Raw genomic sequence first — 26,645 nt, 5'->3', positions numbered from 1 at the left:
TGCCGTTATACTAAGAAAAAAATGACTGCAAAATTATATCTTGAGGGTTTCCATATTTATCCACCCTCTGGACTATGAGTCAAAACAAGATTTATTTGTATAGTTCGTTTTAAGCTGCCAGCACTTCAAGTTCAACTTGGAATGTGGGGGGAAAATCAAACTGCCGTTTTTGCTCCTTGCTGTACATTGTCACCAAGGACAAAGATCACAGGCTGAGATTTCACTTGCAGCCAGGAAGGGAGAGGGAAGTGGGCCAGAACCTCTGAAGATGAAGGATCGTTTGGCTTTGAGACTGGAACAAGAAGCCTGGAAAAGAGACAAATGCACCTATGTTTCAGCAGATTTTAGGACGGGCCACATGAAGAAGGGAGCACAATACGGTGGCAGAGCCGTGGCCCCGGTCCTAGCTGCACCTCACAAGCCATGGGGGCCTTTGGACAAGCTGCTTCCTCTCTTTGTTCGCCAAAGTGAGGTGTATATGTGTGCACAAACACGTGCATATGTGTGTGTGTGTGTGTGTGTGTGTGTGTGTGTGTGTGTGTGTGTGTGTTGTTGCTGCTTGCTTAGCTTGGAGATGCTGTTCTACATGGATTCACTTTTCCATCCATTTTCTGCTTCTTTAATATACAGGCCTTACAATATGGTGCTACCTGGATGATTAAGAAAACAAATACGAACATGAAGTTCAGTAAGCAGAACAGACATTGGAGATTGTACAGCCTGGGCTTGGGGAACATGCCAGCCTGCACTGCTGGACCCAGGGCTGTGATCTCTGCCTGCCCGACACAGGTCCCAGGGATCTTCAGCTGTCTAGTCTGTGCATGGTCTTAATAGGGTGTGCTCAGGCCTAGCTGCTTTCTTCTCCAACCTGGAATGGTCAGCTCCATTCTCCTAGTGGCGATGAGAAGGTGAGTGGGCTGGGGATGCAGAGCTGGCAGGAAGGACTTATGGCTCACAGTTGAGTCATCACAGACTATGACTGGGCCAAGCCCAAGCCTCTTCTGAACATGGCTTGCAGGCAATGTGGAGCTGCCTGGAAGGGGGAGAGCTGGGGGTGGGGGGGTGCAGGAGAGGCACTGTGAAGGCAGACCTGCCTCCTCACACAGGACATTTCTGTTCAGTGAGACTGATCCCCAAGGACTGTCTCTGCTCTCAGTGTGATGAAGGGGAAATGGATCCTAGCAGATCGGATTAGGTCATGAGGCACGCACCCTTGGAAGACAGTGAGGTAATTCTCGGGAATCTCTGGTTAGTTCTTTTGTTTTGTTTTCCAAGACAGGGTTTCTCTGTATAGCCTTGACTGTCCTGGGATTCTCTCTGTAGACCAGGATGGCCTCAAACTCATAAAGATCCGTCTACCTCTGCCTTCTGAGTGCTGGGATTAAAGGCGTGCACCACCATCGCCCGACCCTGGTTAGTTCTTATAAGGGAGTTGTCATAAAGAGAGCAAGTCTGGCCCCTCCACTTCTCTTTGTCTCCCCACTGCCTTTCACTATGGTGAGATCCACCATGATGCAATATAAGGAAGAGGATCCTGCCAGAGCTAAGGCAGTGCAGGCACCATGCCCTTGGTACAGCCAAACTGTGGCCGAGTGAGCTTCTCTTCACATACAATTCCTCTAGATATTTTTCCTGTAATGTAAGAGCCAGAGTAACTCTCCAGATGTTCTCTCAGATGACAGGTCTCGAATATCCTTCAAGCAGGACCGTCAAGTCCCCTCATTAACACTCTTGCTCTGTCATCCCCCACCCCTACCCCCAGGAGTTCAATGCTACGCACTGTAGAACTTGGGTGGGGACAGGAGTACAGGGTCCTGACCCTCAATGAATGGTTGGCCCAAGAGTCGGGGCCAGAAAGTGGCTGAGCTGAGAGGGTGAGAAGTGCCTTTCCAAGGAGCTGCACTTCCTGCCCTGAGCACCTGTCTGCTCCCCACACCTCTTCCAAGACCACATCTTTCCCATTCATGGCAAACACAGCAGTTTAAGGCCTTATTTCCTGGACTTCAGGTGGGGGTGGGGGCACTGGGAACAGCTGGCCACCATTCAGTTAATAACAAGGCTCCAAGCCCTGAAGACTGTTATTAAAGCTCCCCCCTCTCCTTCTCCAGGCGAGGGAGTTGGCAAAGTGCTCTGAGCTCTTTGAAAAAATAAGGTTCTCCACAAATATAAAGTACTTATTATTTTCAGTTCCCCTCAGATCAAATTAGGTGTCAAGTTTTAATCTATCACCTGACACCTCTGATTGCTGGTTGCCAAGGCAGAATGACTTAGCTTTTCAAGAATGGGGGGAATAATTGCGTCTATGATGCTCCTTTGCCACACCTTCAACACACAGTCAAGCATTTGGCACAGCCTCCTACACTTGCTCCTGAACCCTGAGCCATGGAACTGGATGCCTTTCCTGGTCTAGCCTCTCAGGTCCGGTGAGTGCTGGTCATATGATCCATGTTTAGAAAAGTCTTGGTCGGGGGCCAGAGTTGCTTTGAAAATGGCTCAGAGCCTTGCTGTTCTGAGACTGGGATAGAGCACTGGCCTCCCTGTAAAGCTGTTAGAAATTTGAAATCTCATATGCTTGTACCTGTGACTGGGTCTGCCTTTTAACAAGACCCCCAGGAGGCTCCCAGGTATGGAGGAGTTTGAGAAGTACTTATTCATGGTAGGAACTATGGAGACTGAAAACCCAAACTATCTGGACAGCTGGGTTTTGTTTCATTGATTGTTTTGTTTTTTTGTTTATTTTTGTTTTGTAATTTCCATGCCCTGGGCTGGTCTGTCCATAGGAAGGCCTTGCCTTCAGTGTCGTTCAGGTGAGCCCGATGCTCAGGCTTGTGTGTCACATTAGAGTTCCTTTCGAGTTCATCAGCGCCTTCTGTCAAACTTGTTTTAAAAGACAAGATTCAAACTACAAATTACCCACACTTAGAAGATCCCAAGTTAGCAATGTACAATTTACCAGCTCAGCCTGGTGTCTAAGCCCATGGTGTCAAGGCTCCTGTGAGGTGAGGTGCCTGCCTAAGCGCCTGCTCACAGTGCTGATGACCCCATTCCCCAGCGAGAGGCACACAGTGCTCAGCACACGGCTGTGTGGAGGACAAGCTCACACTCGTCTGCAATGGTATCTTCTGAGCTCTCTTCCTGCTCACCAGATTCAGCCCGATCTCTGCCTCTCTAGTGAGATCCCAAATTCTCTGGGAGCCCTAGAGACTAGTGACACCCCCGGGAGAGCAGGGAACACAGTCCCGTGCTTGCTCCATCACTGCCATCAATACCAGACATCAGGACTTCCCAGCTCAGATCCCAACGTGGATGTGTGCGTGGATGTCCGAGGCTGGGGAAAGAATGAATGGATTTGGAGAAGTTAGAGGCTCAGCTTCTTCACTTTGAGATGTGATGGGTTATACTGGATTGTACTAGACTGACTATTTTCAAAAGGAGGTCCTGCTGTCTAACAGCATTGTATGTAGACCTCCAAAGTGCAAAGCTGGAAAAAAGTTGAGCAGATAGTACGGAGAAAGGAGAATGTAGGGCCCTGAATTGTGACCACTGGAGAAACGACAGTGTGGGGCCCTGAACTGTGGCCACTAAACCTTTCCCTGCCCTGCCCCACGTCCTAGGAAATGTCAGCCCTTGGAAATGCCTAGGGTTCCAAGAACAGAAAGTCTAAAAGAAACGACTGGATTAGATCATCAGTAGTATTTCTCCTGGTGCTGCCAACAACAAAGAAAGTAGATCGGGGGGAAGGGCAGGAGGTGGGAAGGACAGGAGAAGGGGAAAAGAAAGATGATGGTGATGATGTTGATGGGAGGAGGGAGGGAGAGGGAGAGGAGGAGAGAAGGATGATGACGACGACGACGGCGATGGTGGCAATGATGATAATGACAGGATAAGGACAAGAATTATGTCACGAATTTCAAAGTTCAGATAGGATCTACCCATGCCATTTGCCGCTTTCATTAGTGCAGTGAAAATACAACTCATGGCATTTCAAATTTTAGCTCTTCACATCATTCGTAAGTGTTTCAGGGACAGGAATTTTGAGAAATGATTTGTATTAAGCTACTCTCTTAGAAACCTTTAAATCTGCTTACATTCTGTCCTTTCATGTTCTTGGTGATGGGACACAGGCAGATTGGCAGCTGACAAAGGGCATGGTCCAGGTGAGTGATGCTGAAGGACGGGCAGATTTGGGTAGGAGAAGTCAGACATCAGAGCCAATGGGAGGAAGTTGTGAATGTACAGAGGGCCACAAAGGAGAGCCGGGGAACAGAGGGAAGTCTGGCAAGCCCAAGAGCTTCCAGGAAGTGGCTGCTCACCTCCACACTGCTCAGCCACTGCCGGATGGACAGGAAGGATTGCTTGGCTGTGAGGTCATACATAACAACCACGCCGTCAGCCTTTCTGAAGAACTGTTGAGTGACACAGCGATATCTGCCATGGGAGAGCCAGCGTCAGGTGCATACCTTCCTTGGGAGCCCTGGCCTGGGCCCTGGGTATGCAGCACCTCACCTCTCCTGCCCAGCAGTGTCCCACAGCTGCAGAGCCACCTGCGCATTGTCCACGGTGAGCGTCTTCACGCGGTAGTCGATGCCTGGAAGATGAAACAGGCCTGTGAGAGTCGTCTTGGTCATGAGCGCCCTCAGTTCCAAGTTAGGAGATGATGCCTCCCTGTCTGGAACCATGGCAACCTTCCCTGAGTTGGGCTTGTGGGACAGTGTGGGAAAATGGACTGAGCACACACAGGGAGGCGTGAGCCTTGAGTTCTGGTCCTGTTTCAGACCCTGGGGCTTGACAACATCACTGACCCATTTTAGCTGCGGGCTCCTTGCTGTACCATCATGCACCTGCTCTAGGACACTGGATGGGGTCATGTCAGGGTCTATGCACAAAAGCAACATGCAGTGAGCAGATGACTTCCTGACTGTCAGCACACGTATTCCATGCCTTCCTTCCTCTGTAGCTTACTCCTCTCTTTCTCTTCTTTCGGTGAAACTACTTTCAAAATGTCCCTAGTAAATTCAAACATCCTGAGGGGATGAAGCATGCTTTAATATTCCTATCAGACAACCCAAAGGTGTGTAGAGGAGGAGTTTGAAGAGGAGGAAGAGGAATGGAGGAGGAGCAGAGGGAGGAGGGGAGGGGTTGGCAGGTAGCAGAAGGAATAAAGAAGGGGTAGGAGAATGGGACAAAGGCAGTGATCACCCTTGAGAAGGGTCGAGGACTCTCAACCATCAAGAGGCTGTCCATAATCATCTCTTTAGTTATGTGACCCTCCCTGGGCTGGACTACCCAGAGGGGCAGGGGCAAGTCAGTGACATGTGCAGCTCTGAGGCAAAAATCTCAATGCAGGGTCTTTTAGGGTTCGCCCACCTTTGGCTTCTCTGAGCCACATTAAAAGATGAATAATTGTCTTGGGTCGCACATTAAATACAATGGAGTATGTACTGTGGTTTGCAAACATACCTATGTTTTATTTTGTGTGACATAACTTATTCTACACAATGGTCATGTTTGAGAACCACACAATTGAATTTTATACACACACACACACATCAGGTTAGTTTTGTGTTGGGTCACATTCACAGCTATGATTCATAGGGTACACACGGCCTCTGGTCATGGGGTGAACACCCCTTTCATAGGCTTTTCTCTCTCCTGTGATTGTAAGAATGTTCAAAATGCTTAAAGATGTTTTTAAGCCTTATTATATATGGCTCCTGGTTATAGAACTCAAAGGCATCCCTTTCCACTTTCACAGACCCAAGAGTCCTTGCCCTGCAGGGAACAGGAGCAGAACAAGAAACAGAAGAATTGCCAGAGACTAGCAGGAGATACTGGGCAGTTATGGAAGAAGCAGGAAGTGGTAAAGGTCACCCCAGGCACTTTGCTTCACAGACAGGGCCAGAGGCAGGAATGGATTCATCTGGGGGAGAAGAGCAGAATGTTTTTTACTATATTTCCACTGTTTTCACGTAGGCCTCCATCCTTCAGTATCCTCAAGACACCCATGAGGGTTATAATTTGCACACCTGTGCAGACAGACAGACAGACAGACACACACACACACACACACACACACACACACACACACACACACACACACAAACACCATAGAAAGATGAGAAACTCCAATCAAGGCTCCTCCCTCCCCTGGCTGGCAGCTAGGATGAGGCTCCCCACTCCATTCCAGCATCCGTACCTGGAGCACAGGCTGCCTGGAACCTCCTTTCCCCAGGCAGCCCATAGCCGTGGGTACCCATCAAAGCAGAGGACACCTGCTAGCTGCTGAACTGGGGGTGAGTTGTCTACTTGGTTAAAAGCATGAGAGCTAGGGGTACCCCAACTCTATGCTTTGGAGATGCCCTCTTTCCTGCCTTCTCACTACTTTTGAGCAATGAACCATGGATACTGCACCAGCAGGGCCAGATCTGAAACCACCCACAGGGCCTGAAGCCCCATGAACAGAGCTTTCTGTTGCTGGAACAGAAAACTGAGAAAGGGCAAGTGGGTGGTGCTGGGGCAGCTGCCTTGGCTGCCTCCAGCAGGCCACCTCTGCCTTTGTGGTTGGTTGCTAGAGGATGGACAGGATTTTTATTTTGCAGGGAGTGAGGTAGACAGAGGGCTGGACAAATGTGTTCTGTGTGGTGGTGAGCTTGGTGTGAGGCCCCACTGGATTCAAAGAGCATTTCTTTGTCCAGCATCAGATAGGCAGCTAGAGACGCATAGAAGCAAGTCCACAGAGGCTGGGTGTGCAGCTAGAGAACACAAGGACAACACAAGGTGAGGACGGAGTGATAGTGGTGGCACCCAGACACCACGGCAGCAGAACAAGAGCTCAAGGGGCAGTGGAATAATGTGGGGCCAAAGGGCCTGGAATAAATGAGTTTAGGACCATCCAGCGGTCTAAAGGTCCAAGCACCAGGAGACCTGGGCCCTGCCAATGCCCAGCGGTATGACCTTGATGATGTCATTTCAACTCAGTTTTAGAGATTCAGCTCTTTGTGTGCTGAGGGGATAGAGGTTTGAAGGAACTAAATTGGGGTTTCATAATCTCTAAGTTCTGCTGGAACATTCCATGATGGCATTGAGATATCCTTCAGCTTGCAACCTGATTGGGTGTGATAGCTGAAGTAAAGAAACCGCAGGTCACTAGAATGTTCTGCAGAGGTGGTGTGGGTTAGAGCTGAGCTGAAGGGTCCACAGAAGGTGACATCAGCCTTTCTGGTGAAGACAGGCCAGGCCATTACCATGCAGGGAGGCGGGGAAGAGGAGATAATGTCCACAAGTTGCCTTGCAGGAGGACCCTAGGGTACTTCAGGAATTCTCTGCAGGACATGGGGTGGGGACCTCACTGGTGGTCAAGAGAGAACAGAGAGCATTCTATCAGGGCATGCTTTTGGGTTCTGGCCTGTGATTGAAACAGGAAGGTATGAAGCCATGTGGAGTAGTGGGCTGAACACTGAAGTCCTGGCTGCTGGGGAGATTTGGTCTCTGATGCTCACTCTGACTGTGGGCCTCTGTCCCCTCACAATCTGGCTGGTTGTGAATAGACCATTTCCAAGGGTCTTTCCAGCTCCAGGGCTCCACAAAACTCAATAGTTGGTGTCTATCATCCCCACAGGTCCAAACAGCTTCTCATGAAGGAACAGGCAAGGTCCTGAGTGGAGTCAGCAGGACCCCACAAGGTACACAGAAGCAAGGGTTCTATACCCCGCGTTCTCATGGAGTGTGGGAGACCAGGAAGTCACTCCAAGTGACAGAGGCGAGCCTGAAGAAAAGCCCAGTGTATGTTGCTGAGTGGAGCCATATCTGCTGCTCTGGACAAGGGGTTGGCCAGAACTCTGGGTGGGTGCCGTGACCTTGGGAAACTGACTCTTCCTAAAAAAGGAACTTACTTTGGTGGCTGGTGTAACGGTTGCTCATCAACTCCCACACAGGACAAGGCAAGGCACCCTGGGCTAGAGAACTTGCCCTAGAGAACCCGCTGCTGCTCTGGTGGGTTTGTGCCCCACAATAAAGGACCTTTAGTTTTCCCTCTTCCTAAATTGTGGAAGTTTCCTGAAATGTGTGGTGGCCTCCTGGGAAGTACAAATGGGTGAGTTTTCTTCTTCACCAGAGCCTTCTATCTCAGGCCTGAGGTTGGAAGTGGAAGTGTATTTGACTCCACTGTCAGGAGGCATGTGGCTTAGAGATGAGCCTGGGGACTCAAGCGGCATCTTCCCTGTCACCATGAGCCCATGACAGAACCCTGACTTGCGGACCCCACACTGGAGCACCCTCCAGGAAAGCCAGCCTGTCTGCCTACAGCCATTACAGTACCACAGTTAGCGCACTGGTTTCCCCTAGAAGGATAGCTAGGTCACACTGTCCTGGGTTTGCATCCAGTGCCTACCCGGCTTCCTTTCACGTCTGATGCTTTGTATTGGGATGGACTCAGTCTCTGTGTAGAGTAACATAGGAGGCAAGGATGAGATGCCACAGCCCAAGAAAAGACCTGCCAGGAAGTACAGGGCACTGAAGCATGTGGAAGACACCGAGGGTAGGAAAGGTGATGGAGGAGCCAGTTCAGGATGAGAGGAAAAGGCTGAATCTTCCCCAGGAAAGGCCCTGGGGCTTGGGAAGCTCGCCTAGAGAACCAGTTTGTCAGAAGCTAATGGTCAAAGGTAGTCTGGCCAGAGACCTTGCCTTGGAAGCAGGTGGGGAACCCATATCAAATCCTTTCTTTGTCACATAAGAAAAATCAAAGCCCAAAGGGGGAACTGTGTCCTCGTGAGGTCACAGAGCCAGTCAGTAGCAGAGTCAGGATGAGGACCTAGGATTTCCAGTGTCCCACTGAACCTCCCCACCCTTTCCTGCTCCCAATTTGTGCCCACCCCTAAAGGCAGAAAAGGGACCCTACCACTCACCAGGTGCTATGTCCATACAATACAACATTGTTGGGGTACTGTGGAGAGGGGTAGACGATGTCCTGTGGGGGGTGTCAGCACTAATCATGGGAATGTGGATAGGGTGCCTAATCTCTCTGGACCTCAGTTTCTCAATCTATCAGGCTGGTCACAATCTGAAGACAGGTTGAAATGGTGGATATACGGTCACAGCCAATGCTCAGATCGTAAGACAACATTGTCAAGTTCAGCTGGCTCTTCAGTTCAGCTAAAGAGGCTCAGCAAGCATTCACTCTGTCATCTTTTGTTGAGTGACTCAACTCGGTAGAAGCTGAAAGGTTAACATGCCCTTGATCCCGCCACGCACTCCAACGCCATGTGCAGCTTTGGGTGAAACAATCCAAAGCTTCTCTTTGAATAAAGTATTATCCATAAGTGGGAACACATTCAGCCATGATTATCTAATGGCAGCTGAGCCTAATACACTCCTACAGTTAATTCCTGATGACTTCCAGCAGATCCAGGATACAGGACAAGTCAAGTCAATGTATAAAAGAAGCCTTGCAGGGTGCTGGCTGTAGGAGTAGGCCCATAGGAAAGGTTGGGGGTAGCAGGGCTTGGCTCTGAGGGAGTTCTTATCAGATCTGGGGAAGCATGAAGGTTCAGGGCCCCACTGATTGAAACAGGGCGGGGAGAGGAGAGGGCTGGTGAGATGGCTCAGTGGATAAAGACACTTGTTGTCAGTCCTGATGACCTGAGTTCGATCCCCAGGACCCACGTGGTGAAAGGAGAGAACCAGCTCCCACAGATTGTCTTCTGACTTACATCCTTGTATTGTCATATGCATGTGTGTATGCACACACACACACACACACACACACACACACACACACAGAGAGTAATGCATTACCTGCATACATACATACATACATACATACATACATACACGATGTATTATTTATTTATTTCCTTAAAGTGGGGCAGAAGTAGCACAAGCTAAGTGGGGGCTCACAGAGGGGACCATGACACCATGACAGAACCCTGACTTGCAGAGCCCACACTGGAGCACCCTCCAGGAAAGCCAGCCTGTCTGCCTCAACCCCACCTTTTGTCAACCTCAACTCCCTAAATACAAAACTGGAACTATGAAGCACTCACCCCACCTCACCCCACCCCTCTCAACCCCACCCACACACCGTGAGCTTAGCAGCCTAGCAGTGCCAGGGGAGATGGGCTTCTCCATGTTCCTGCTAGCCCACCACTCAACAGCCAGTGCCTACATTCCTCCCACTAGCCCTTCATTCCCTCCTTGAGCAGAGAACTCACCCACAGTAGCCGCCATGCCCGGGGAGAAGCGGGCCTCACAGAGCCGCCTCAGGAAGGATGTCTTCCCCACAGCAGAATCACCCACAAACACGATCTTGAAGAGCCGGTCGGGGGTAGAGGGAATGCGTTCCTCCTGTGGATGAAAGACAGTCCGACCACCTGGTGGGCGTGGCCACTAGCCCCTGCTGCTGCCAGGCTGCCTTTTATCATCACTGCAGTGGGGGTCTCCACTGAGACCCCAGAACCAGGGAGGCCACTTCTGCCCCAGAACGCAGCTAGCACTGGTCTTGGAGCATGGGGCTCCTTCTAGCATGAACAAGAGATCGTTAGGAGAAATAACAGCCTTTCACATATGTTCATGCCTGATAGGACTTTGGGACAAGCAGGTAGGTCCTGGCTGATGGAGTGGATAAGCCAGGAATGTAAACAGTTACTGAGAGTGTGGGTTCCCAGAGCACTGGGGATGAGCATGAGAAGGGGCCAAAGGTCCAGAAAGCAGAGCCTTAGGGAGAAGGCAGAATTCTCTATAGGGGCAGGGGAAGACAAGTGTGCTGGGTTTTTTGTTTGTTTTGTTTTGTTTTGTTTTTGTCAACTTAACATAAGATAGGGTCATCTGGGAAGAAGGAACTTCAATTGAGAAAATGCCTCCATCGGATTGGCCTGTGGGGAAGTCTGTAGGGCATTTTCTTGATTAATGATTGTGTGGAAGGGCTCAATTCACTGTGAATGGTGCCCCCTTGCACAGGTGGTCTTGGGAGCTACAAGAAAGCAGGCTGAGCAAGCCATGGGAAGCAAGCCAGTAAGCAGCATTCTTCAACGGCCTCTGCTTCAGTTCCTGCCTTCAGGTTCCTGCCTTGTGTTCCTTCCCTGGCTTCCCTTCATGACTATGAGCTGTAAGTTGAAATAAACCCATCCCTCCCCAAGTTGCTTTTGGTCATGGTGTTTATCACAGTGATAGAAAGCAAACTAGGACCATAAGGTAGTCTTTGGAAGGGAGAGGAGAGAGATAGAAGACCTCCACAGGACTGGGTACCACTCCTTTAACTTAAAGCATCTCTCCAAGAGATGTTTCCTAAGACTCAAGAAACTTAGGAGGTTTCAGAAGCCCTGAACACTCCAAGATTCACAAGACTCCTTAAGGTTACATAAACAGAGATGACGGGTCTGGGGGACGAGATCCTCTGGAGGAGGTGCTTGCAAGTTGTGCAGGGGGTGCCAGTGATACAGCTTTCTGGAGTCATCACCCTTGCTGGGGTGGGCAAGTTGGTGATACAGCTGCTGTGAGTTATTCATCTGTGGTGACATATTGTGTACCCCAATAAAACTTATCTGGGGATCAGAGGATAGAGCCAACCACTAGATTAGACATAGAGGCCAGACAATGGTGGCACATACCCTTAATCCCATCTGGATCTCTCTGAGTTCAAGGCCACACTGGGAACAGAGCCAGGTGTGGTGGCACACACCTTTAATCCCAGCACTTGAGATCTCATGTCTTTGCTTGGGAAGCACACACGCCTTTAATCCCAGGAAGTAAGATGGCAGGGGACAGAAAGGTATATAAGGCGTGAGGAAACAGGATCTCTCTCTCTCTCTCTCTCTCTCTCTCTCTCTCTCTCTCTCTCTCTCTCTCTCTCTCCTCTCTCTCTCTCTCTCTCTCTCTCTCTCTCTCTCTCTCTCTCTCTCTCTCTCTCGGCTGAGGATTTTGTAGAGGTAAGAGTGTGGCTGGCTTGTTCTTTCTCTCTGATCTTTCAGTTTTCACCCCAATATCTGACTCTGGGGTTTTGTTTTGTTTTAACCAATAAGACCTTTTAAGATTTGTGTCACATTCACCCACGCTCTGGTAAGGAACCCCAATTAGTCCACTAGCTCTCTCACTGGATGGAATCATTTCTTTACTCTGCCACAGGTGCTCTGTCTATAATAAATAGATATTAATGTTCATGTGTCCCCAGAAGTCACCAACAGGATATAGTCTCTGGTGGAATGGAGACTCTCTTGAGTCTCTGCACATGGCCTTTGCCTCCTCTTTTCAACTTCAGTTGTGACATAGTTATCTGCCATGGATAGCTCTTGTGTGGTTAGTTTTTGTCAACTTGACACAAGCTAGAATCATCTGGAAAAAGGAGCCACTGAGGAATTGCCTCCATCAGACTGGCCTGTAGGCAAGGCTGAGAGGCATGTTCTTGATTGGTGATTGATATGAGAGGGCCCAGTCCACTGTGGATAGTACCACCCTGGACAGGTGGTCCTAGGTTGTATAAAAGAGTAAACGGAGCAAGCCATGGAGAGAAAGCCAGCAAGCAGCATTCCTTCGAGGTATTTGCTTGAGTTCCTGTCCTGACTTCCTTCAGTGATTCAGTGATGGACTGTGACTTGGAAGTTGTAAGATAAAATAAACTCTTTTATCTCTTTCAGTTGGTTTTGGTCAGTGTTTTTGTTTGTTTTCTCATGGCAACAGGTGTCCAAACTAGGACACCCTTCCACTCAGGAAGGTGGGAGGGAAGTCTTCACAGGCAACCACACACTGCTCTGTTCATTGAGCTCCAGAGAACAAAGAAGGACTGGACTGCCATCGGCCCGGGACTGTGAGCCCAGGATGGCTGAACTTTCTCTGGGACAGAAATTGAGCAGGAGGTGGTGTGAGGGTGTGAGTAGCCATTCCTTCCAGAGCACTAGCTGATCACATGCCTCACCTTCAAGCTCGGCTCAGCACTGCCGAGCAGGGGGAAGGGGGCTCTTTGGGTGGATTTAAAAGTGGATTTGAGGGAATTAGCTTATCTGGTTGAGCAAATACTATAGCAAAGCACAGCTGATATTAGCAGCACTTGATTTCAGAGCAAAGCCACCAATAGACTTTTGGGGGAAATGCAGTAGTTAGGAAAAAATTTAAGGTCAACGACGACAAGAATTTAAGATAAAATTAAAACAATGTCCTCTGCCCTATTTTCTTTATCCATTGAATACACAGGGCACTGGCTCCTGCCTGTCTCTTGTCCAGGTACCTCCAACTGTCATTTGTTTAAGCAAAGTGTGGCAGAGCAGGTGCGGGTAAGAGGTGGGAATGGGAAATCCGAGGTGGAGGTGGTAGAGATGTGGCTGTGACTGTTGTCCGGCCTTCAGCCCATGGCGACCTTGTCCCTTTCCTGGGAAGAACTCTGCTTTTCAGGCGCCAGCCTATAATGCCATAAATGGCCCAGATACAGGCAGCTTAGCTCACAAGAGTGGGGCAGTCCTTCAGCCTGCTCTCCTTCTTGGGGACAGTCCATCTGTCTGTCAGGTGACAGACAGACGGCTTTAGGGACAGGTAAGGTAAAGGAAGCCTGGTGGTCACATCAGGACATACGCTGTCATTTTTCTTTCCCTCCGACATGCTTAAACCGCGAGGGTTAGGGTGTATCTAAGACATAAAGGGTTTGCCCCCCATCACAGGGCCCTGAGTTTCTGCCCCCAACACCACAAAACAGATAGGCAAAGAAGCAACCATAACACCCAGAACCCAAATCAGAAAACGAAAACATCCAAACAGAAGTGATACGTTCTGGGCTGGCAAGATGGCTCAATGATAAAGGCACCTGCCCCCAAGGGTGACAACCTGAGTTCTATCCTGGGGACTCGCACAGTGGAAGAAGAGAACTGACTCTCGAAAGTTGTCCTTTGACCTCTGCACACATTAACAAATAAAATAAACATTAAAAATTTAAAGCGATAGGTTTTAATCTTTAAGCTTGGGAAATATGTGGTTATAGGAATAAAAGTAAAAATTCTTTATAATCTGATATAGTCACTATTCACATTTTATGTATTTTCAGCCTTTATAGATATGAGAAAATGTTTTATTTAAGTGAATTTGAGAAATAAGTATATATATACATATATAATTTTATCCTAATTATCATAATTATTCAACAACAATACAAATCCCTCTGAGTCACTAAAGATTTTTTGGAATCTTTTAGCAGGGATGTAATATTCTACTAATTATTTTTTTTTTTTTTTTTTTTTTTTGGTTTTTCGAGACAGGGTTTCTCTGTGTAGCTTTGCGCCTTTCCTGGAACTCGCTTTGGAGACCAGGCTGGCCTCGAACTCACAGAGATCCGCCTGGCTCTGCCTCCCGAGTGCTGGGATTAAAGGCGTGCGCCACCACCGCCCGGCATATTCTACTAATTATTATAATGTAATTTATGTCCCATAGTTGCCTTATTTTGTCAGTGTTCTTCTGTTCTCAACAGTACTTAGTCTTGACTTTTCACTAGGAGGAGAAGTGCCGGTTGAAATGTCATGGTACTTGGTTCCCATGACCAGGTTCTCTCCAGAAAGGCGGTATGCCTCACAGAGGTCTGCCTTTCACACAACTGACCCTCTTTGTTCTCTCTGCTGATGCACCAAAATGGCGGCACAGTCTTGTGAGGAGACTTGGGGTACTGGGGTGTTCTGTGAGGGAAGAGCAGTTACAGAACGCACAGCTTCAGAGGCATGTGTGCTGGGCACCTTTACACTAAGAGACCAGCAGAAAAGCGGGCTGCCCCAGCTTCTCCCCTCTGGGCTCCAACTTCTCCTTCTGGCAGTGGGGACAACATTTGTCAGTCTCATCCATCAGACCACAGTGAAGACAGGGCTCGGCACACAGGAGCATAGCCTTCTCCTCCGGGCCTGTCTCTTACAAACCTCTTGGTCACATATTGTGATCCTGGCCAAGAGTTGGATGGCCTGTATCAAGGGTCAAGTTACAAACCAGCAGAGGGACATAGTTCCCACAAGGCCAAGAGGCATCGCCCTTCTAGAGAGCATTTGGTAACAGAAGTCACTTGTACTGCTCTCCTTACAGAATTCCGAGGGAAATCTGAGTGAGGAGAGGGAGGGCAGAGTACACAGGACACTGGGGAACGGAAGAAGCTTAGCCGGCTGAGATCAATAGAAAGATGACAGCGTGCGCGCTGGACAGAGCTGTACCAAATGACCACTTGTAATGGATCTTAGCAGACACTGACTCCAGCAGGTGTTCAATAACGCTTCAAGTCTGAGTTAGAAGAGAGAGTGTGAAATATGGTGGAAAATAACAGTTAGCAAGGAGAATTTATTGGAACGGATGAGTCTCTCTCTATGATGCTCAGCTGAAAAGTTGTAAGGAAGGGAAGGCGACCTTTGGGACACAGAATATGGTGAACCCCCATGCCCACTGCAGCTGGCCTCCTGAGTGTCCTTTGGGGCTCCTGGGCTCAAAGATAAGGGGGCAGATTTCAGTAGCGTTGCCTGGACCTTACCTTGTAGAGGGCTTCTTTCCCGACAGGCTGCCCTCGGGGAGATGTAGGGATGAGTTCCGAGGCTGGGGCTGCCATGTTTTGTCCTTTTGCCTCCTGGTCAAAGACCTCCTCTTCTTCTGGACACTTGCTCAGTGGCTTCTCAAAGCCACCTTCCAGGAGCTGAGGCAGGGGGTCTTCCTCAATGGAGATGATTCTGCGGAATGTCTGGCGGCGTGGAACCCCAGCCTCTGGCTCCCCAGTTCCTGGCTCCTCCTCTGCCAGGAGATATGCACTCAGGCCCACAGAGCTCCTCCTCCTCAGGATGCCGAACGCCTCATCCTCCTCCACTGACTGGCTATCAGCATAGGGGCGGGAGGAAGATAAATAGGAGGAAATGATAAAATGTCAGTACCGAAGTGGAGAGGTACTTGCCTGCAGGCAGCTCTGGAGAGAGCTCTGGGGAAGGGGACCCATCCCTCAGCTCATGGTTTTGACAGCCTCATAAGGGCTGCCACCTGCTGCCACTGCCACGGCCACAGCCACGGCCATGGCCAGAGATGAAGATGCTGATGAAGATTATCACCAGGCATCAACTCAAAGAGGCCCTGTCCTCATGTAGTGCTGGACTAGAGGAGGACCGAAGCAACAAACAACACAAATATATTCTTACGAGCCGGGTTGTTCAGTGATGGGAAGGCAGTGAGGAAAGGAATGAGCGGGGTTGGAGCACCAGGACCCTGGGAGAACAAGAAGGTGGTTGGGCTCTCACCACATGCCCTCATTAACTTCGTGTCCTTACGGAAAGACATCATCTCCTCATACCTCAGTTCCCTCGCCACAAATCAGGGTCCGTCTACCCAGTCTATTCATATAGAAGAGAATGCATAGGAGAGGGATGGCCATGTAGCACACACTTACACATGGCACACTCACACAGGGCACACCCACACAGGGCACACTCACACAGGGCACACCCACACAGGACACACCCACATAGGGCACACCCACACAGGACACACCCACACAGGGCACACCCACACAGGGCACACTTACACAGGACACACCCACACAGGGCACACCCACACAGGACACACCCACACAGGGCACACCCACACAGGACACACCCACACAGGGCACACCCACACAGGACACACTCACACAGGACACACCCACACAGGGCACACCCACACAGGACACACCCACACAGGGCACACTCACACAGGGCACACCCATACAGGGCACACTTACACAGGACACACCCACACAGGGCACACCCACACAGGGCACACCCACACAGGGCACTCTCACACAGCACCTGTCCACACAGCATCCCTCAGCAGTGTAGGAGTACTGTTGCCGTGAAGAACCTCTTCTCACCCGTGACAGATGTCCCCTGACTCAGAGACAGATCTTTATGAATGGGCTTGGGTCAGAAAGCACATCCCTCCCCATCTCCTTCCTCTCCCTTTCTGAGTTCCTGGAGTAGAGGGAGGAGCAGGGGGCCTGGAAGACTTCAGTACATACTTGCTTGTGGAAGCATTTGGGTGCTCCGAGCAAAGAGGACAGTCGGAGGTGGAAGGAAGAAGGACCTGGGCAGTGGGGGCATAGGGAGAAGCACAGGCTGTATTTTCCAAGAGTGTAGAAAGCAAAGTCTGCACACGTCTCCAGAACACTGGAGTTCCTTCTCTGTCTTAGCAAACAGTTCAACGTGAGAGTACTTCAAAGGAAACAGGCATGATCTATGAACATATATGCATGCACGCACATGCACACGCACATACACATGAATGTGTGGAAAGGATTGCAGATAAACTGGCAAGGTGACAAGGTCAAAGGAGAAAGGGACAAAGGGACTGGATCAAGGGACACAGAAACAGTGCAATTCAAGAGAAACACCATTGGCCTTGCCCCTGGCTTCTGGTTTTTTTTTTGTTGTTGTTGTTGTTGTTTTTGTTTTTTTTTTTTTTTTGTGTGTGTGTTTTTTTTCAGGACAAGGTTTCTCTGTGTAGCTTTGGAGCCTGTCCTGGAACTTGCTCTGTAAACGTATTTGGTCTTCTTAAGGCCAACAATAGAAAGGAAAAAGAAAATCAAAGTGAACCCATCACTTTCTGAAGCTAGCTGTGATTCTGAAGGGCAAATTAAGACAGTGTTTACTTTTAACAGCGGTGAATTGGTTTGGATAGAGAGTAAAAGATTTATAGCAATTTGAGCACCTTTCTACTTACGAAACAGGTTAAACAGAAGCCAGCTGGCTTCTTTCCAACCCTTCCTCTGTACGCTATTGAGCCCATTACCCAACTATCTAGTTCAGAACACAGTATCCCCGTCCATTCTTAGCTGCTTTTGTATGCAATGTGAACACGTACATACACATGTAAGCAGACAGACAGACAGACAGACAGACACACACACACACACACACACACACACACACACACACACACACACACACACACACACTTTCCCAAAGGTTTTCAACCAGAAAAAGAAACAAGCATTTAAGTGTGCCCTAAAATGAAGCTCTTCTTGGAAAAAGTGTTTTATTTGGGAACATCTCAAGTGCTGTTGACATTCTGTAATGGCGTCAGCTTAGCATGTCTAAGCTCATCTTTGTTTTGCCACCAAACACTTCCTGCCAGCAGGGGAGAGAGTAGCTGCTTTTGCCAAAATCGATATTGGAATTCAGAGTGCACACTTTGATGTTGAGCGGATTATTTTCTATTTCTGCCGCTTGGCTGTGAGCTCATGAAGGAGGGGAGGGTCTATTTTGCAAGCCTCTGCTCCAGAGACTGGCACTGGATGCCACAAATAGTGGCCGCTCAATACCTAGCTATTAAATGAGCATTTGCTAGTGGATAGACATAGTGGGAATATCACAAAACCTGAAAGAATGTCAGATGCAGCGTAGGTAATCCACAAATGACCGTCAAATCAATCAGTCTAGAAATACACTCAGTTCTGAGAAGCCAACAGGCTAACAAATACTAGTGTAGAACTTTAGCTTCCAGACTGTAGCTTATTATTGAGTTATTGAGAGATAGTTCATGATGATTTAACCCAGGGGTTTCCCTGATCGGCCCATTTCCATCCCAAAGTCACTTTTACTTTACACATATTTTCAGTCCATGTTTACACATCTTCTCCCTCAATCTGATACTGAAGGGATTAGCCGCCCTAGGCTCTCCATGTCCATTCATGTGGATGGAGTGAGGACCTGCTCAAAAGAGGATGAGGAGGAGACTGGCTTGTCTGTGTGAATGAGCAGCAAGTCAATCCTTCCCATTTCAAGCTCAATTCATGTGCCCTCCAATAGCAACAAAACATGTTGTCTTTGAGTTAGTTAAATATGAATCATTGGAATGATCTGTCAATCACAAGCCCTAATTTTGTCTCTAAAGGGTTTCAGCTAATGGTGATTCTATACAACATTTTAATTCAGCTCACAGTCAGTATAATTATATTCCAGAAAAACCAAGTGGGTCCAGGAAGTGGAGCACTGCCCAGCCACTCCCTCCATCACTCCCACCCCGATCATCTCCTCTTCCTCCTCTTCCTTTTCCTCTTCTTCCTCCTCACCTTCTGAGTTGGTCTGCAGTTCCCATCAGCCCCTCTCTGCAGGCCCACAGCAGGGCAGGAGGGCCTCAGAGATGGTGGTGTCGGTCCTATATATATAGGTTTGCTCTGCATAGTCTCCCTCCAGCTCGGATGTCACAGAAGAGAGGGTCATGTCCTCCGTGATTTAAGACAAGTAAGTGAGACTGACCTCAGGCCTCCCTAGTAGAGCCACACCTCAAAGACCGGTAAATGTGGCCCCAGAGGCAGCTCCCCAAAAGTGTGAGAAGAATGAATGGAGGGAGGAGGAATGGCGGGTGATGGCTTACCTCCTGAGAATTCCCCTGCCATCCACATATTTGCCGATCACAGAGCCAGATCTCTGCTTCCTGCTTGCCTTGGAAGCAGCTGTGTTTGCCTTGGCCGCCTTATCTTTCTGCAGAAACACAAAATGCCCTGAGATCCACGTCTGTGGATCTGTCTCGATGCTTGAGCAGAAACGAGGGCAGACTCTAGACAGGACTCTAAATGAGAGAAGCAGGGCAGGCTCTCCTCCCACTCCCCCTACCACCCCCCCCCCCCCCGCCTTCAGTCACCCACTGCCCTGTTTTTCCTCCCCACCCCTACTCCCAACTAGGATTCCTCCATCTCCTTTCCAGAAATCCACTCAGAGGAGGGAAAACAGAGTGGAGAGCCTGGGGCCTCCCGTGTGACTCTTCACAGGAACACTGGTAATTTGCAAGAGATCAAAAAGAAGACAAAGCTATTTACTACATAGGAAAATATTTACAGGGTCCAAAAGCTCCTGGTATTATAGGTCACATTCTTCTTTGTGTCTCTAATCTCCCTTTCCCACCAAAGCCCATGAGGTATTGAGATAGGGAACCGCCCAGAGGGCCAGTTACTTCAGGGCTCTGTCCACCACACCCTCACTAGCCTAAGACCTCTGCAGTCCTTTGCAGAAGCAGGCTGGATGTGGATGAACTGCCCAGATATCTGTATCACAGAACCTGAGAGCAGCAGGGCTCAGAACCCCTTTGCCAAGACTCTGAAACAGATTTCCTCCAGGAGACATGGGGAGTCAGATCACAGGGAGAGTTCTGCCTTCATCAGCCACCCTGTGCTTCCGGTGGACTCATAATGAGAGGAGGGACGGCTGAGCCCCCAGCACCCCTGAGGGCATGACTCTAATGATTCCAGGCAGATCTTTAATTATTATTCTGCATCAATTGGGCTCTATCCCCTTTTCTTTGATTTCCTCCTGGTGCTCTTCCCTCCACCCCCTCTCCTTCAAAACAAAGTGAGTTTGGCAGGTGAATGGAAATGAGGAGAAGGGATTAGGTTAGCATTTGGTTGAAGTTTAAAAAAAAATCAGTATTTCTTCTAAAACAATTATAATCATTATCATGATCAGACAAACATGTGTAGGCTTAAGTCTCGCTCTGATAGTTCACACAGGTGAGCAGCTGAGACGATTGCTGCTGTCTGATGATGTCAAAGAAGCGGTGGTATGAGAAGGACCCTTGGGACAGTGGCATAAGCAGGGCAGGGCCTAGCTCAGGGCACACCGGCCCTCAGAGGCTGGCCGTATCGAGGTTATTGCTCAGCCAAGGCACACACCAACCACCCTCTCACCGAGACTTGTTTTTCTCAAAAATCCTTACAACCTGGGAGGAGGAGGACAGGAACTCCCTTTCCTTCTGTGACAGTTGGGATCATGGGCAAAGGTAACCAATGCCTTCTCCAGGGACACACAAGTTCATGGTGTGATAATCTTACAATTAGGGAGTCCTATTGAGCTGCCCTGCCCCTTCAGAGAATTCAGTGTCTCCTGTCTTAAAAGGGGAGGTGAAGCCGGGCGGTGGTGGCGCACGCCTTTAATCCCAGCACTCGGGAGGCAGAGGCAGGAGGATCTCTGTGAGTTCGAGGCCAGCCTGGTCTACAAAGTGAGTTCCAGGAAAGGCGCAAAGCTACACAGAGAAACCCTGTCTCGAAAAACCAACCAAAAAAAAAAAAAAAAAAAAAAAAGGGGGGAGGTGAAGAAGGAGGCGCAGTGTTCTGGAGTCTCTTCAGTGTGCCCCACTGTGAAGACCTGTGAACAACGTCACACTATCTGGAAAGTGTGGAGCACCATGCTCAGGTGTGGGAGAGGAGAGGGTCTGGATAGAGTACAGAAGACGCTGTATGTGAGATCAACTGTGTAAACAGCTGTGTGTGCATTGTAAATTTGCTCTCTGACAGCATAAAGCTTGAGATTTTCATCAGGAGATAAAAATTTAAACGAAAGAACAAACTAAGTCTTTCACTTCAGGTGATAATGGCATTTCAACTGCGCCATCTCACGGATGCGACTGTCACTTTTGCCTCCAAGAAATGCATGGCTCTTCTAAACATACGAGTCTGATTGTGCCAAGAGGAAGGCATTCTCCTCTATGGAAAATCCACGTGTGATTACCTCTGTATTGCTTGAATAATATCTTACACTTTCATCCTGCCCACATAGAAAGGATCTAACACACCATAAGTGTCAGGGCAGTCTTGATCAGTCCTGGCATGGATCAGATTAGCCCTGGGTCTTGCCTAACTCTGCCCCAGTCCTAAGAGAGCACTGGTCAACCAATTACCTGAAAACTTATGTCCCGTTCATCCCGGAGATGTTTGTTCCTTTCCCTGTGGATAGTAAAGGAAAGCTATTCAAACATGGACTCTGCAGTTGACAGATCTAGGGGCATCCATTAGCCAGCCAGATGGGTGCAGGAGAAAGCCTGATATGGAAGGCCCAGGGATGTGGCTATGGACAGAAGAGAGTTCACGTGTAAATCCGCTCAGAGGCAGGGGGATAAGACTGAGTGGTCTTGTGACACACACTGCCCTTGAACACTCAGCCACCATCACTTGAGGGCAGGATGGCATGTCCCCCTTCCAGTGGGCTCCTTCTCTGCCCAGTTCTTCTGTTCTCGAACACGGGTGGAATATGAGTTGCTTACCAAACTTTGTTGAGCATCAAGGATGCAGAGGTGAACAGCCACAAAGTTCTGGCCTCAGGAAGCTTGTGTTAGGCTGGGGGTGAGCACTACTGGGAAACCAAAGTGGAAACATGGGGAAAGGGGAACCAGAGTGTGTCAAGCATTTCAGTCAGGATAGTTGGGGAAGCCCTGGCTGGTGAGGCAGCATCTGACAAACCCTAGCAAGGGTAGGAGAGCTGGGCAGGTGTCTGGGGAAAGAATATTTGGGCAGAGGGTTGAGCAGGGCAAAGGCTTGATTGTGATAAACTCATGTGTGGGAGAAACAGGAGAGAGGGACACAGGGCACCCGAAGAGATGCAGTCGAAGAACAGTGGGTGGAATAAGACCTGACTAACCACAGCCTCCTGGACCACAGTAAAGGCTTTGATAGTCACCCCAAACAAGACATGAAGCCGTGGGTTGGTTGTGTGTGGTGAGGGGTGGGGGATGTCTGGCAGAGGGTGTCATGGTCTGATTCCAGCACTGAGGGGATCCCCTTGGAAGTTCTGCTGAGACTGTCAGTGACAAAGGTGTGGCCCTGAGAATGGACTGATATTTTTGAAGAAGTTGAAGTCATTGGTGACATGGGCAAAGAGTTTGGGTGGAACTGCGGGCGAGAAAGCCAGACTGGAGCATTAAGAATGGCAGACAGTGTGAAAGCCAACAGATCAAGGCAGGATGGATCCATCTGCGAACTCCAGCTGGGAACAGGGATGACATGGCAGTAGCCTTTGCTGGGAGCACTGGGAGCTCACACCACCTCCACAGAGTTAGAGACATGGGTGCTGGCAACATGGAGCAAGCTTTGTCAACTCCTTCTGGCTATTTCTGAAGCAGGAGACCAAGTGGGAAGGTGGAAAGTGGAAGGTTTCTAAAGGTTTAGTGAAAGCTCAGAGTGGGTAAGAGAACAGAACAGGATGTGAGGTGTTTGTGAGGTGCACTAGACACAAATAACTGGAAGGTTCTTGCTGTGGGATGTCCTGTATGTTGTAAAAATATGTTGCTATAATTGATTGATAAATAGATGCTGATTGGCCAGTAGCCAGGCAGGAAGTATAGGCAGGACTAGCAGAGAGGAGAATTGGGGGAACAGGAAGGCAGAGTGGAGGAGACGCCAGCCTGCCGTCCAGGGAGCAACATGTAAAGGCAACAGGTAAAGCCACGGAACACGTGGCAACATATAGATTAACAGAAATGGGCTCAGTTAAGTGTAAGAGCTAGTCAGTGGTAGGCCTGAGCTAATGGCCCAGCAGTTTAATTAATATAAGTTTCTGAGTGATTATTTTATAAATGGTTGTGGGGTCCGTGGTGCTGGGCAGGAATAGAGAAAACTCCAGCTACAGGTTCTTCCATTGATGTAATAGGGAGGGTCCCCTCCCTCATCTCAGCTCACATCTGTGATCCTGCATCAATTTGTGCAGATGGCCATGGACCTGTAGGTACTTCTGAAGGGGGAGAGTGGGCTCAGCAGTGACCAAGCACTAGTTATCATAATACAGTGATCTACTTGGTGTGACTGTGGACCAAGCACTTTGTTGAGTGCCCTGTAGGATCAAATTTCAGGCTGTCCCACGGAATGACAATCAAGATGTGGGACCTGCAAAGCCATCCTTCTTGAAGAGAACACTGGCTGTGTGTCTTATTGTTTTCAATGACAGCCAGGCCTTTGGGACAAGTCTGGGGAAGAAGAATGGAAGGTAAACCCTGACCATGGCAAAGTGAGCTGCTCATGTCTGAAGGACCCTCACGCTGGCTAAGCAGTAAGCTGGCTGCTTGAATGAGGCTTTAGAAGGCCTTCAAGCTCCTCCCTTCCTGGCAAAGTATGCAGTGTTGTTTACTGTTTTGTTTATACATTCTGTGCAGGAACAGGAGCAGGAGTTAAGGAAGTCATGTCTCACACTCCAGCCATGGTCCTTGTCTCACTACCACCCCGCATTCCACTGTCCCCCTATTTCACCTCTTACCACCCTCCCCGAATTCTTGGTGATTTCCTGGATGAGGAAATCTGTCATGTCCTCTCCTTCATCTTTGCTTAATTACAGTAACCATGTGATAGCACAGAATGGCTTCCTTCAGGCATGTGCATCTGAACCTCACAAATGCTGATCTCCAAGAGAAAGACTCATGAACGTCTGTAGAGAGTCATGCCCATTCCTTCCTATTCATTCTCTTTGGTCTATGGTCCATCCTGCCATTATCTTTTTCGAAGTACAATAGAATGAAGAAAAACAAGTTAAAAAACAGTGTCCTGTGCATCTTGTACTCTTCCTAAAGACTCCTGAGAGCAAAGATCTTGTCTCTAATGGAGTAGAACATGGCCACTTGGGAACTCTTCCATATTCCAACCAGGAAGGGCCTGGTTTATCTCATTCTAAGCAGAGCACATCTCAAACACAGGTGGCTTTTTTGAATTCTTCACTACTAAAGATGTCAGACAATGGCCTCACCTTGTTCTCACAGAAACAGATACAAGACATTTCATACATAACCGGAAGTGATTCAAAACCACTTGCACTTTAACAACAAGACCCCAAGCCCTCTATCATCACTTTCCCCATGACGTCATCAGCAGATGGCAGGAACAGCCTATAGGAAACCTAGACAAACCCAAAACTTCCCCCTTCCCACTTCCATGTTTGCTTCGCTTGGTAGGAAACTTTTTCTAGACCAGTGAACTCTGAGCTCATTTCAGTGGGTTTTAGAACTGGGAAACTCCTTTCATAGCCCTATGTGTGGTGCATTTACTCATCCCACGGCTGAGGTAAGAGTCAGCCAGACACGGATTTCATTTCTCTAACACCAAGATGCTCTTGGTTGATTCCAGAATTCATCACTACCTGAGAGACTTGACGTTTTCGCTGGAGGTGAGATTGTACACTGGCCATAGAGTAGCTGTCCATCCAGACCTACTCCTTCTCAACCAAGGGTCATGAACTGTCCAACAAGGACACCAAGGATGAGGCAGAGCCTGCCACAAAGAGGAAGGTGGACATGTGAGTAGATGACCACATCTCCTAGTGGGTAGCATTCAGCAGTCCAAACCATATGCTGGTGATGGGGGGAAAGTGAGCCCTCTTGGTTGTTGTGGGGTATTTGTACAGTGTGTGAAGATGTATTTCTGTGACTGGTGTAATAAAAAGCTGAGCGACTAATAGCTAGGCAGGAGAGTATAGGCGGGACTTCCAAGCAGAGAGAACTCTGGGAAGAAGGAAGGGGGGTCACTAGCCAGATGCAGAGGAAGCACGATAGGCAGCAAAGAGATGAGGTCACGAGCCTCGTGGAAGAACACGGATAAAATATATGGGTTAATTTAAGTTATAAGAACCAGTTAGGAACAAGCCTAAACTAAGGGTGAGCTTTTATAATTAATTATAAGTCTCTGTGTCGATATTTGTGGGCTGGCAGTTCCGGTGAGAAAGTACTGCTACACTTGGTATCAGTGTTGTTCCAGAGTACAGGCAAGGAAGAAATCCTGGAGAGACCCACCTTAAGAAATCCAGCTGCTTCAGGAGGCCCGACTTCTCCCGCTGCAGACTCTCTGTCACTCGGTACACTTCCCTGAGGAGGAGGCAGACACAGCCAGGTGAGTGGTGGGCGTGGAGAAGGGAGGAGGGGGCTCTGCTACCACCATACGAGTAAAGAGCAGCATTTCGGAGAGGAAAGAAGGGAGGCGAGTCAGGGAAAAATGAAGGAAGGGAGGAAGGAGGGAAGGCAAGGGGGAAGGGAGATAGGAGGAAGGGGAGGGAAAGAGGGAGGAAGGGAGATGGGAGAGGGAGCAGAGGAAACAACACAAGTGGGCAGCACTGGACTGAAGTTCACAGCTGTGCCTCGTCTTTGCCCCTGTACTCTGAACCTCAGCACAGAATCCAAGCAACTCTCCAGTCTCACTACCAAGGCCCCAGAGTTCCCATTTCCACAGCAGTGTGGTTCTCTGGCAGAAAGCACCCAACAGCTGATCGACTGGTCACTTTCTGTCTGACTGTGCTCACTGGGCTGTGAGGACTGTCACCCCTCCGCCACCCTTCAATGTCATGACTGAGCGGTTGACATCAGCATCAGCCTGGGGACCCTCCCACTAAGTGCCTAATAACTTCAGTCCTTAGGCGTCATCTGTGTTTTTCCCTTCTTCTTCTTCTTCTTCCTTACAGAATCATTACAAAGTCGCTTGACGACCATAACAGACTGAATCAAATTCTAAGTTCACCTCAGACAATCCTAATTAAGCAACACAACTCTGCCGGCTCCTGCAGAGATGTGAATTCCTCACATTTTATTACCAATTATATTTAATTTCAACTTCAGGGAAAACAGTGTATTTCCCATTATACAAACTGGGTCCCTGAGCCCCTGTCTGGGACTCTGTTCTGATTAGCACAACACATACAGCCTTGCCTGCTCCTGTCTGGGTCCTGGCTGCTGAAGAGGCCTGTGCCCAGCTCAGGGGCTCTCCTACCTGCCTCCTACTCCTGCCTGGCAGGGGCAGCAGAGAAGTTGTCCCCTGCTGAGGGCAGGGACTCACTGCAGAGCAGAGGTCTGTGTCTTCAGGGTTTGACTGAGAAAGCAGTTCATAAGTCTCATGCTATGTGGGTCTTCTCTGCCTCTGTGTATGACACCAGGACACACACACACACACACAC

General features: G+C 49.1%; 1 protein-coding gene and 1 long non-coding RNA gene across 4 annotated transcripts in view; one reads left to right on the top strand and one right to left on the bottom strand.

The window, feature by feature from the left end:
- The window catches only part of Cracr2a (calcium release activated channel regulator 2A), a 73,356-nt gene that overhangs the window by 8,436 nt on the left and 38,275 nt on the right, over window positions 1–26,645 (bottom strand). The window contains exons 9-15 of the mRNA XM_052720421.1: window positions 25,495–25,566; window positions 21,628–21,673; window positions 19,333–19,439; window positions 15,473–15,806; window positions 10,209–10,341; window positions 4,507–4,588; window positions 4,314–4,428 (exon numbers count right to left, since the gene is read on the bottom strand). Of these exons, the coding sequence (XP_052576381.1) occupies window positions 4,314–4,428; window positions 4,507–4,588; window positions 10,209–10,341; window positions 15,473–15,806; window positions 19,333–19,439; window positions 21,628–21,673; window positions 25,495–25,566 (889 nt within the window). The remainder of the gene's footprint in view (window positions 1–4,313; window positions 4,429–4,506; window positions 4,589–10,208; window positions 10,342–15,472; window positions 15,807–19,332; window positions 19,440–21,627; window positions 21,674–25,494; window positions 25,567–26,645) is intronic.
- Window positions 1,090–26,645, top strand: part of LOC128098901 (uncharacterized) — a 31,191-nt gene continuing 5,635 nt past the window's right edge. The window contains exons 1-4 of one of the 3 annotated variants that reach the window (XR_008214377.1): window positions 1,090–2,423; window positions 7,619–11,101; window positions 24,833–25,001; window positions 25,460–25,591. This is a non-coding gene — a long non-coding RNA (uncharacterized LOC128098901). Of the gene's footprint in view, window positions 2,424–7,618; window positions 11,102–24,832; window positions 25,002–25,448; window positions 25,592–26,645 lie in introns of all 3 variants that reach the window. The other 2 variants (XR_008214378.1, XR_008214376.1) reach the window with 2 other exon arrangements.

This window comes from Peromyscus californicus, unplaced genomic scaffold (genome assembly GCF_007827085.1).
Source record: "Peromyscus californicus insignis strain IS unplaced genomic scaffold, ASM782708v3 Scaffold_6__1_contigs__length_162567912, whole genome shotgun sequence".
Classification (NCBI taxonomy): domain Eukaryota; kingdom Metazoa; phylum Chordata; class Mammalia; order Rodentia; family Cricetidae; genus Peromyscus; species Peromyscus californicus.
Note: the sequence above shows the minus strand (reverse complement) of the source record. Positions and strands in the feature narration are given on the sequence as shown.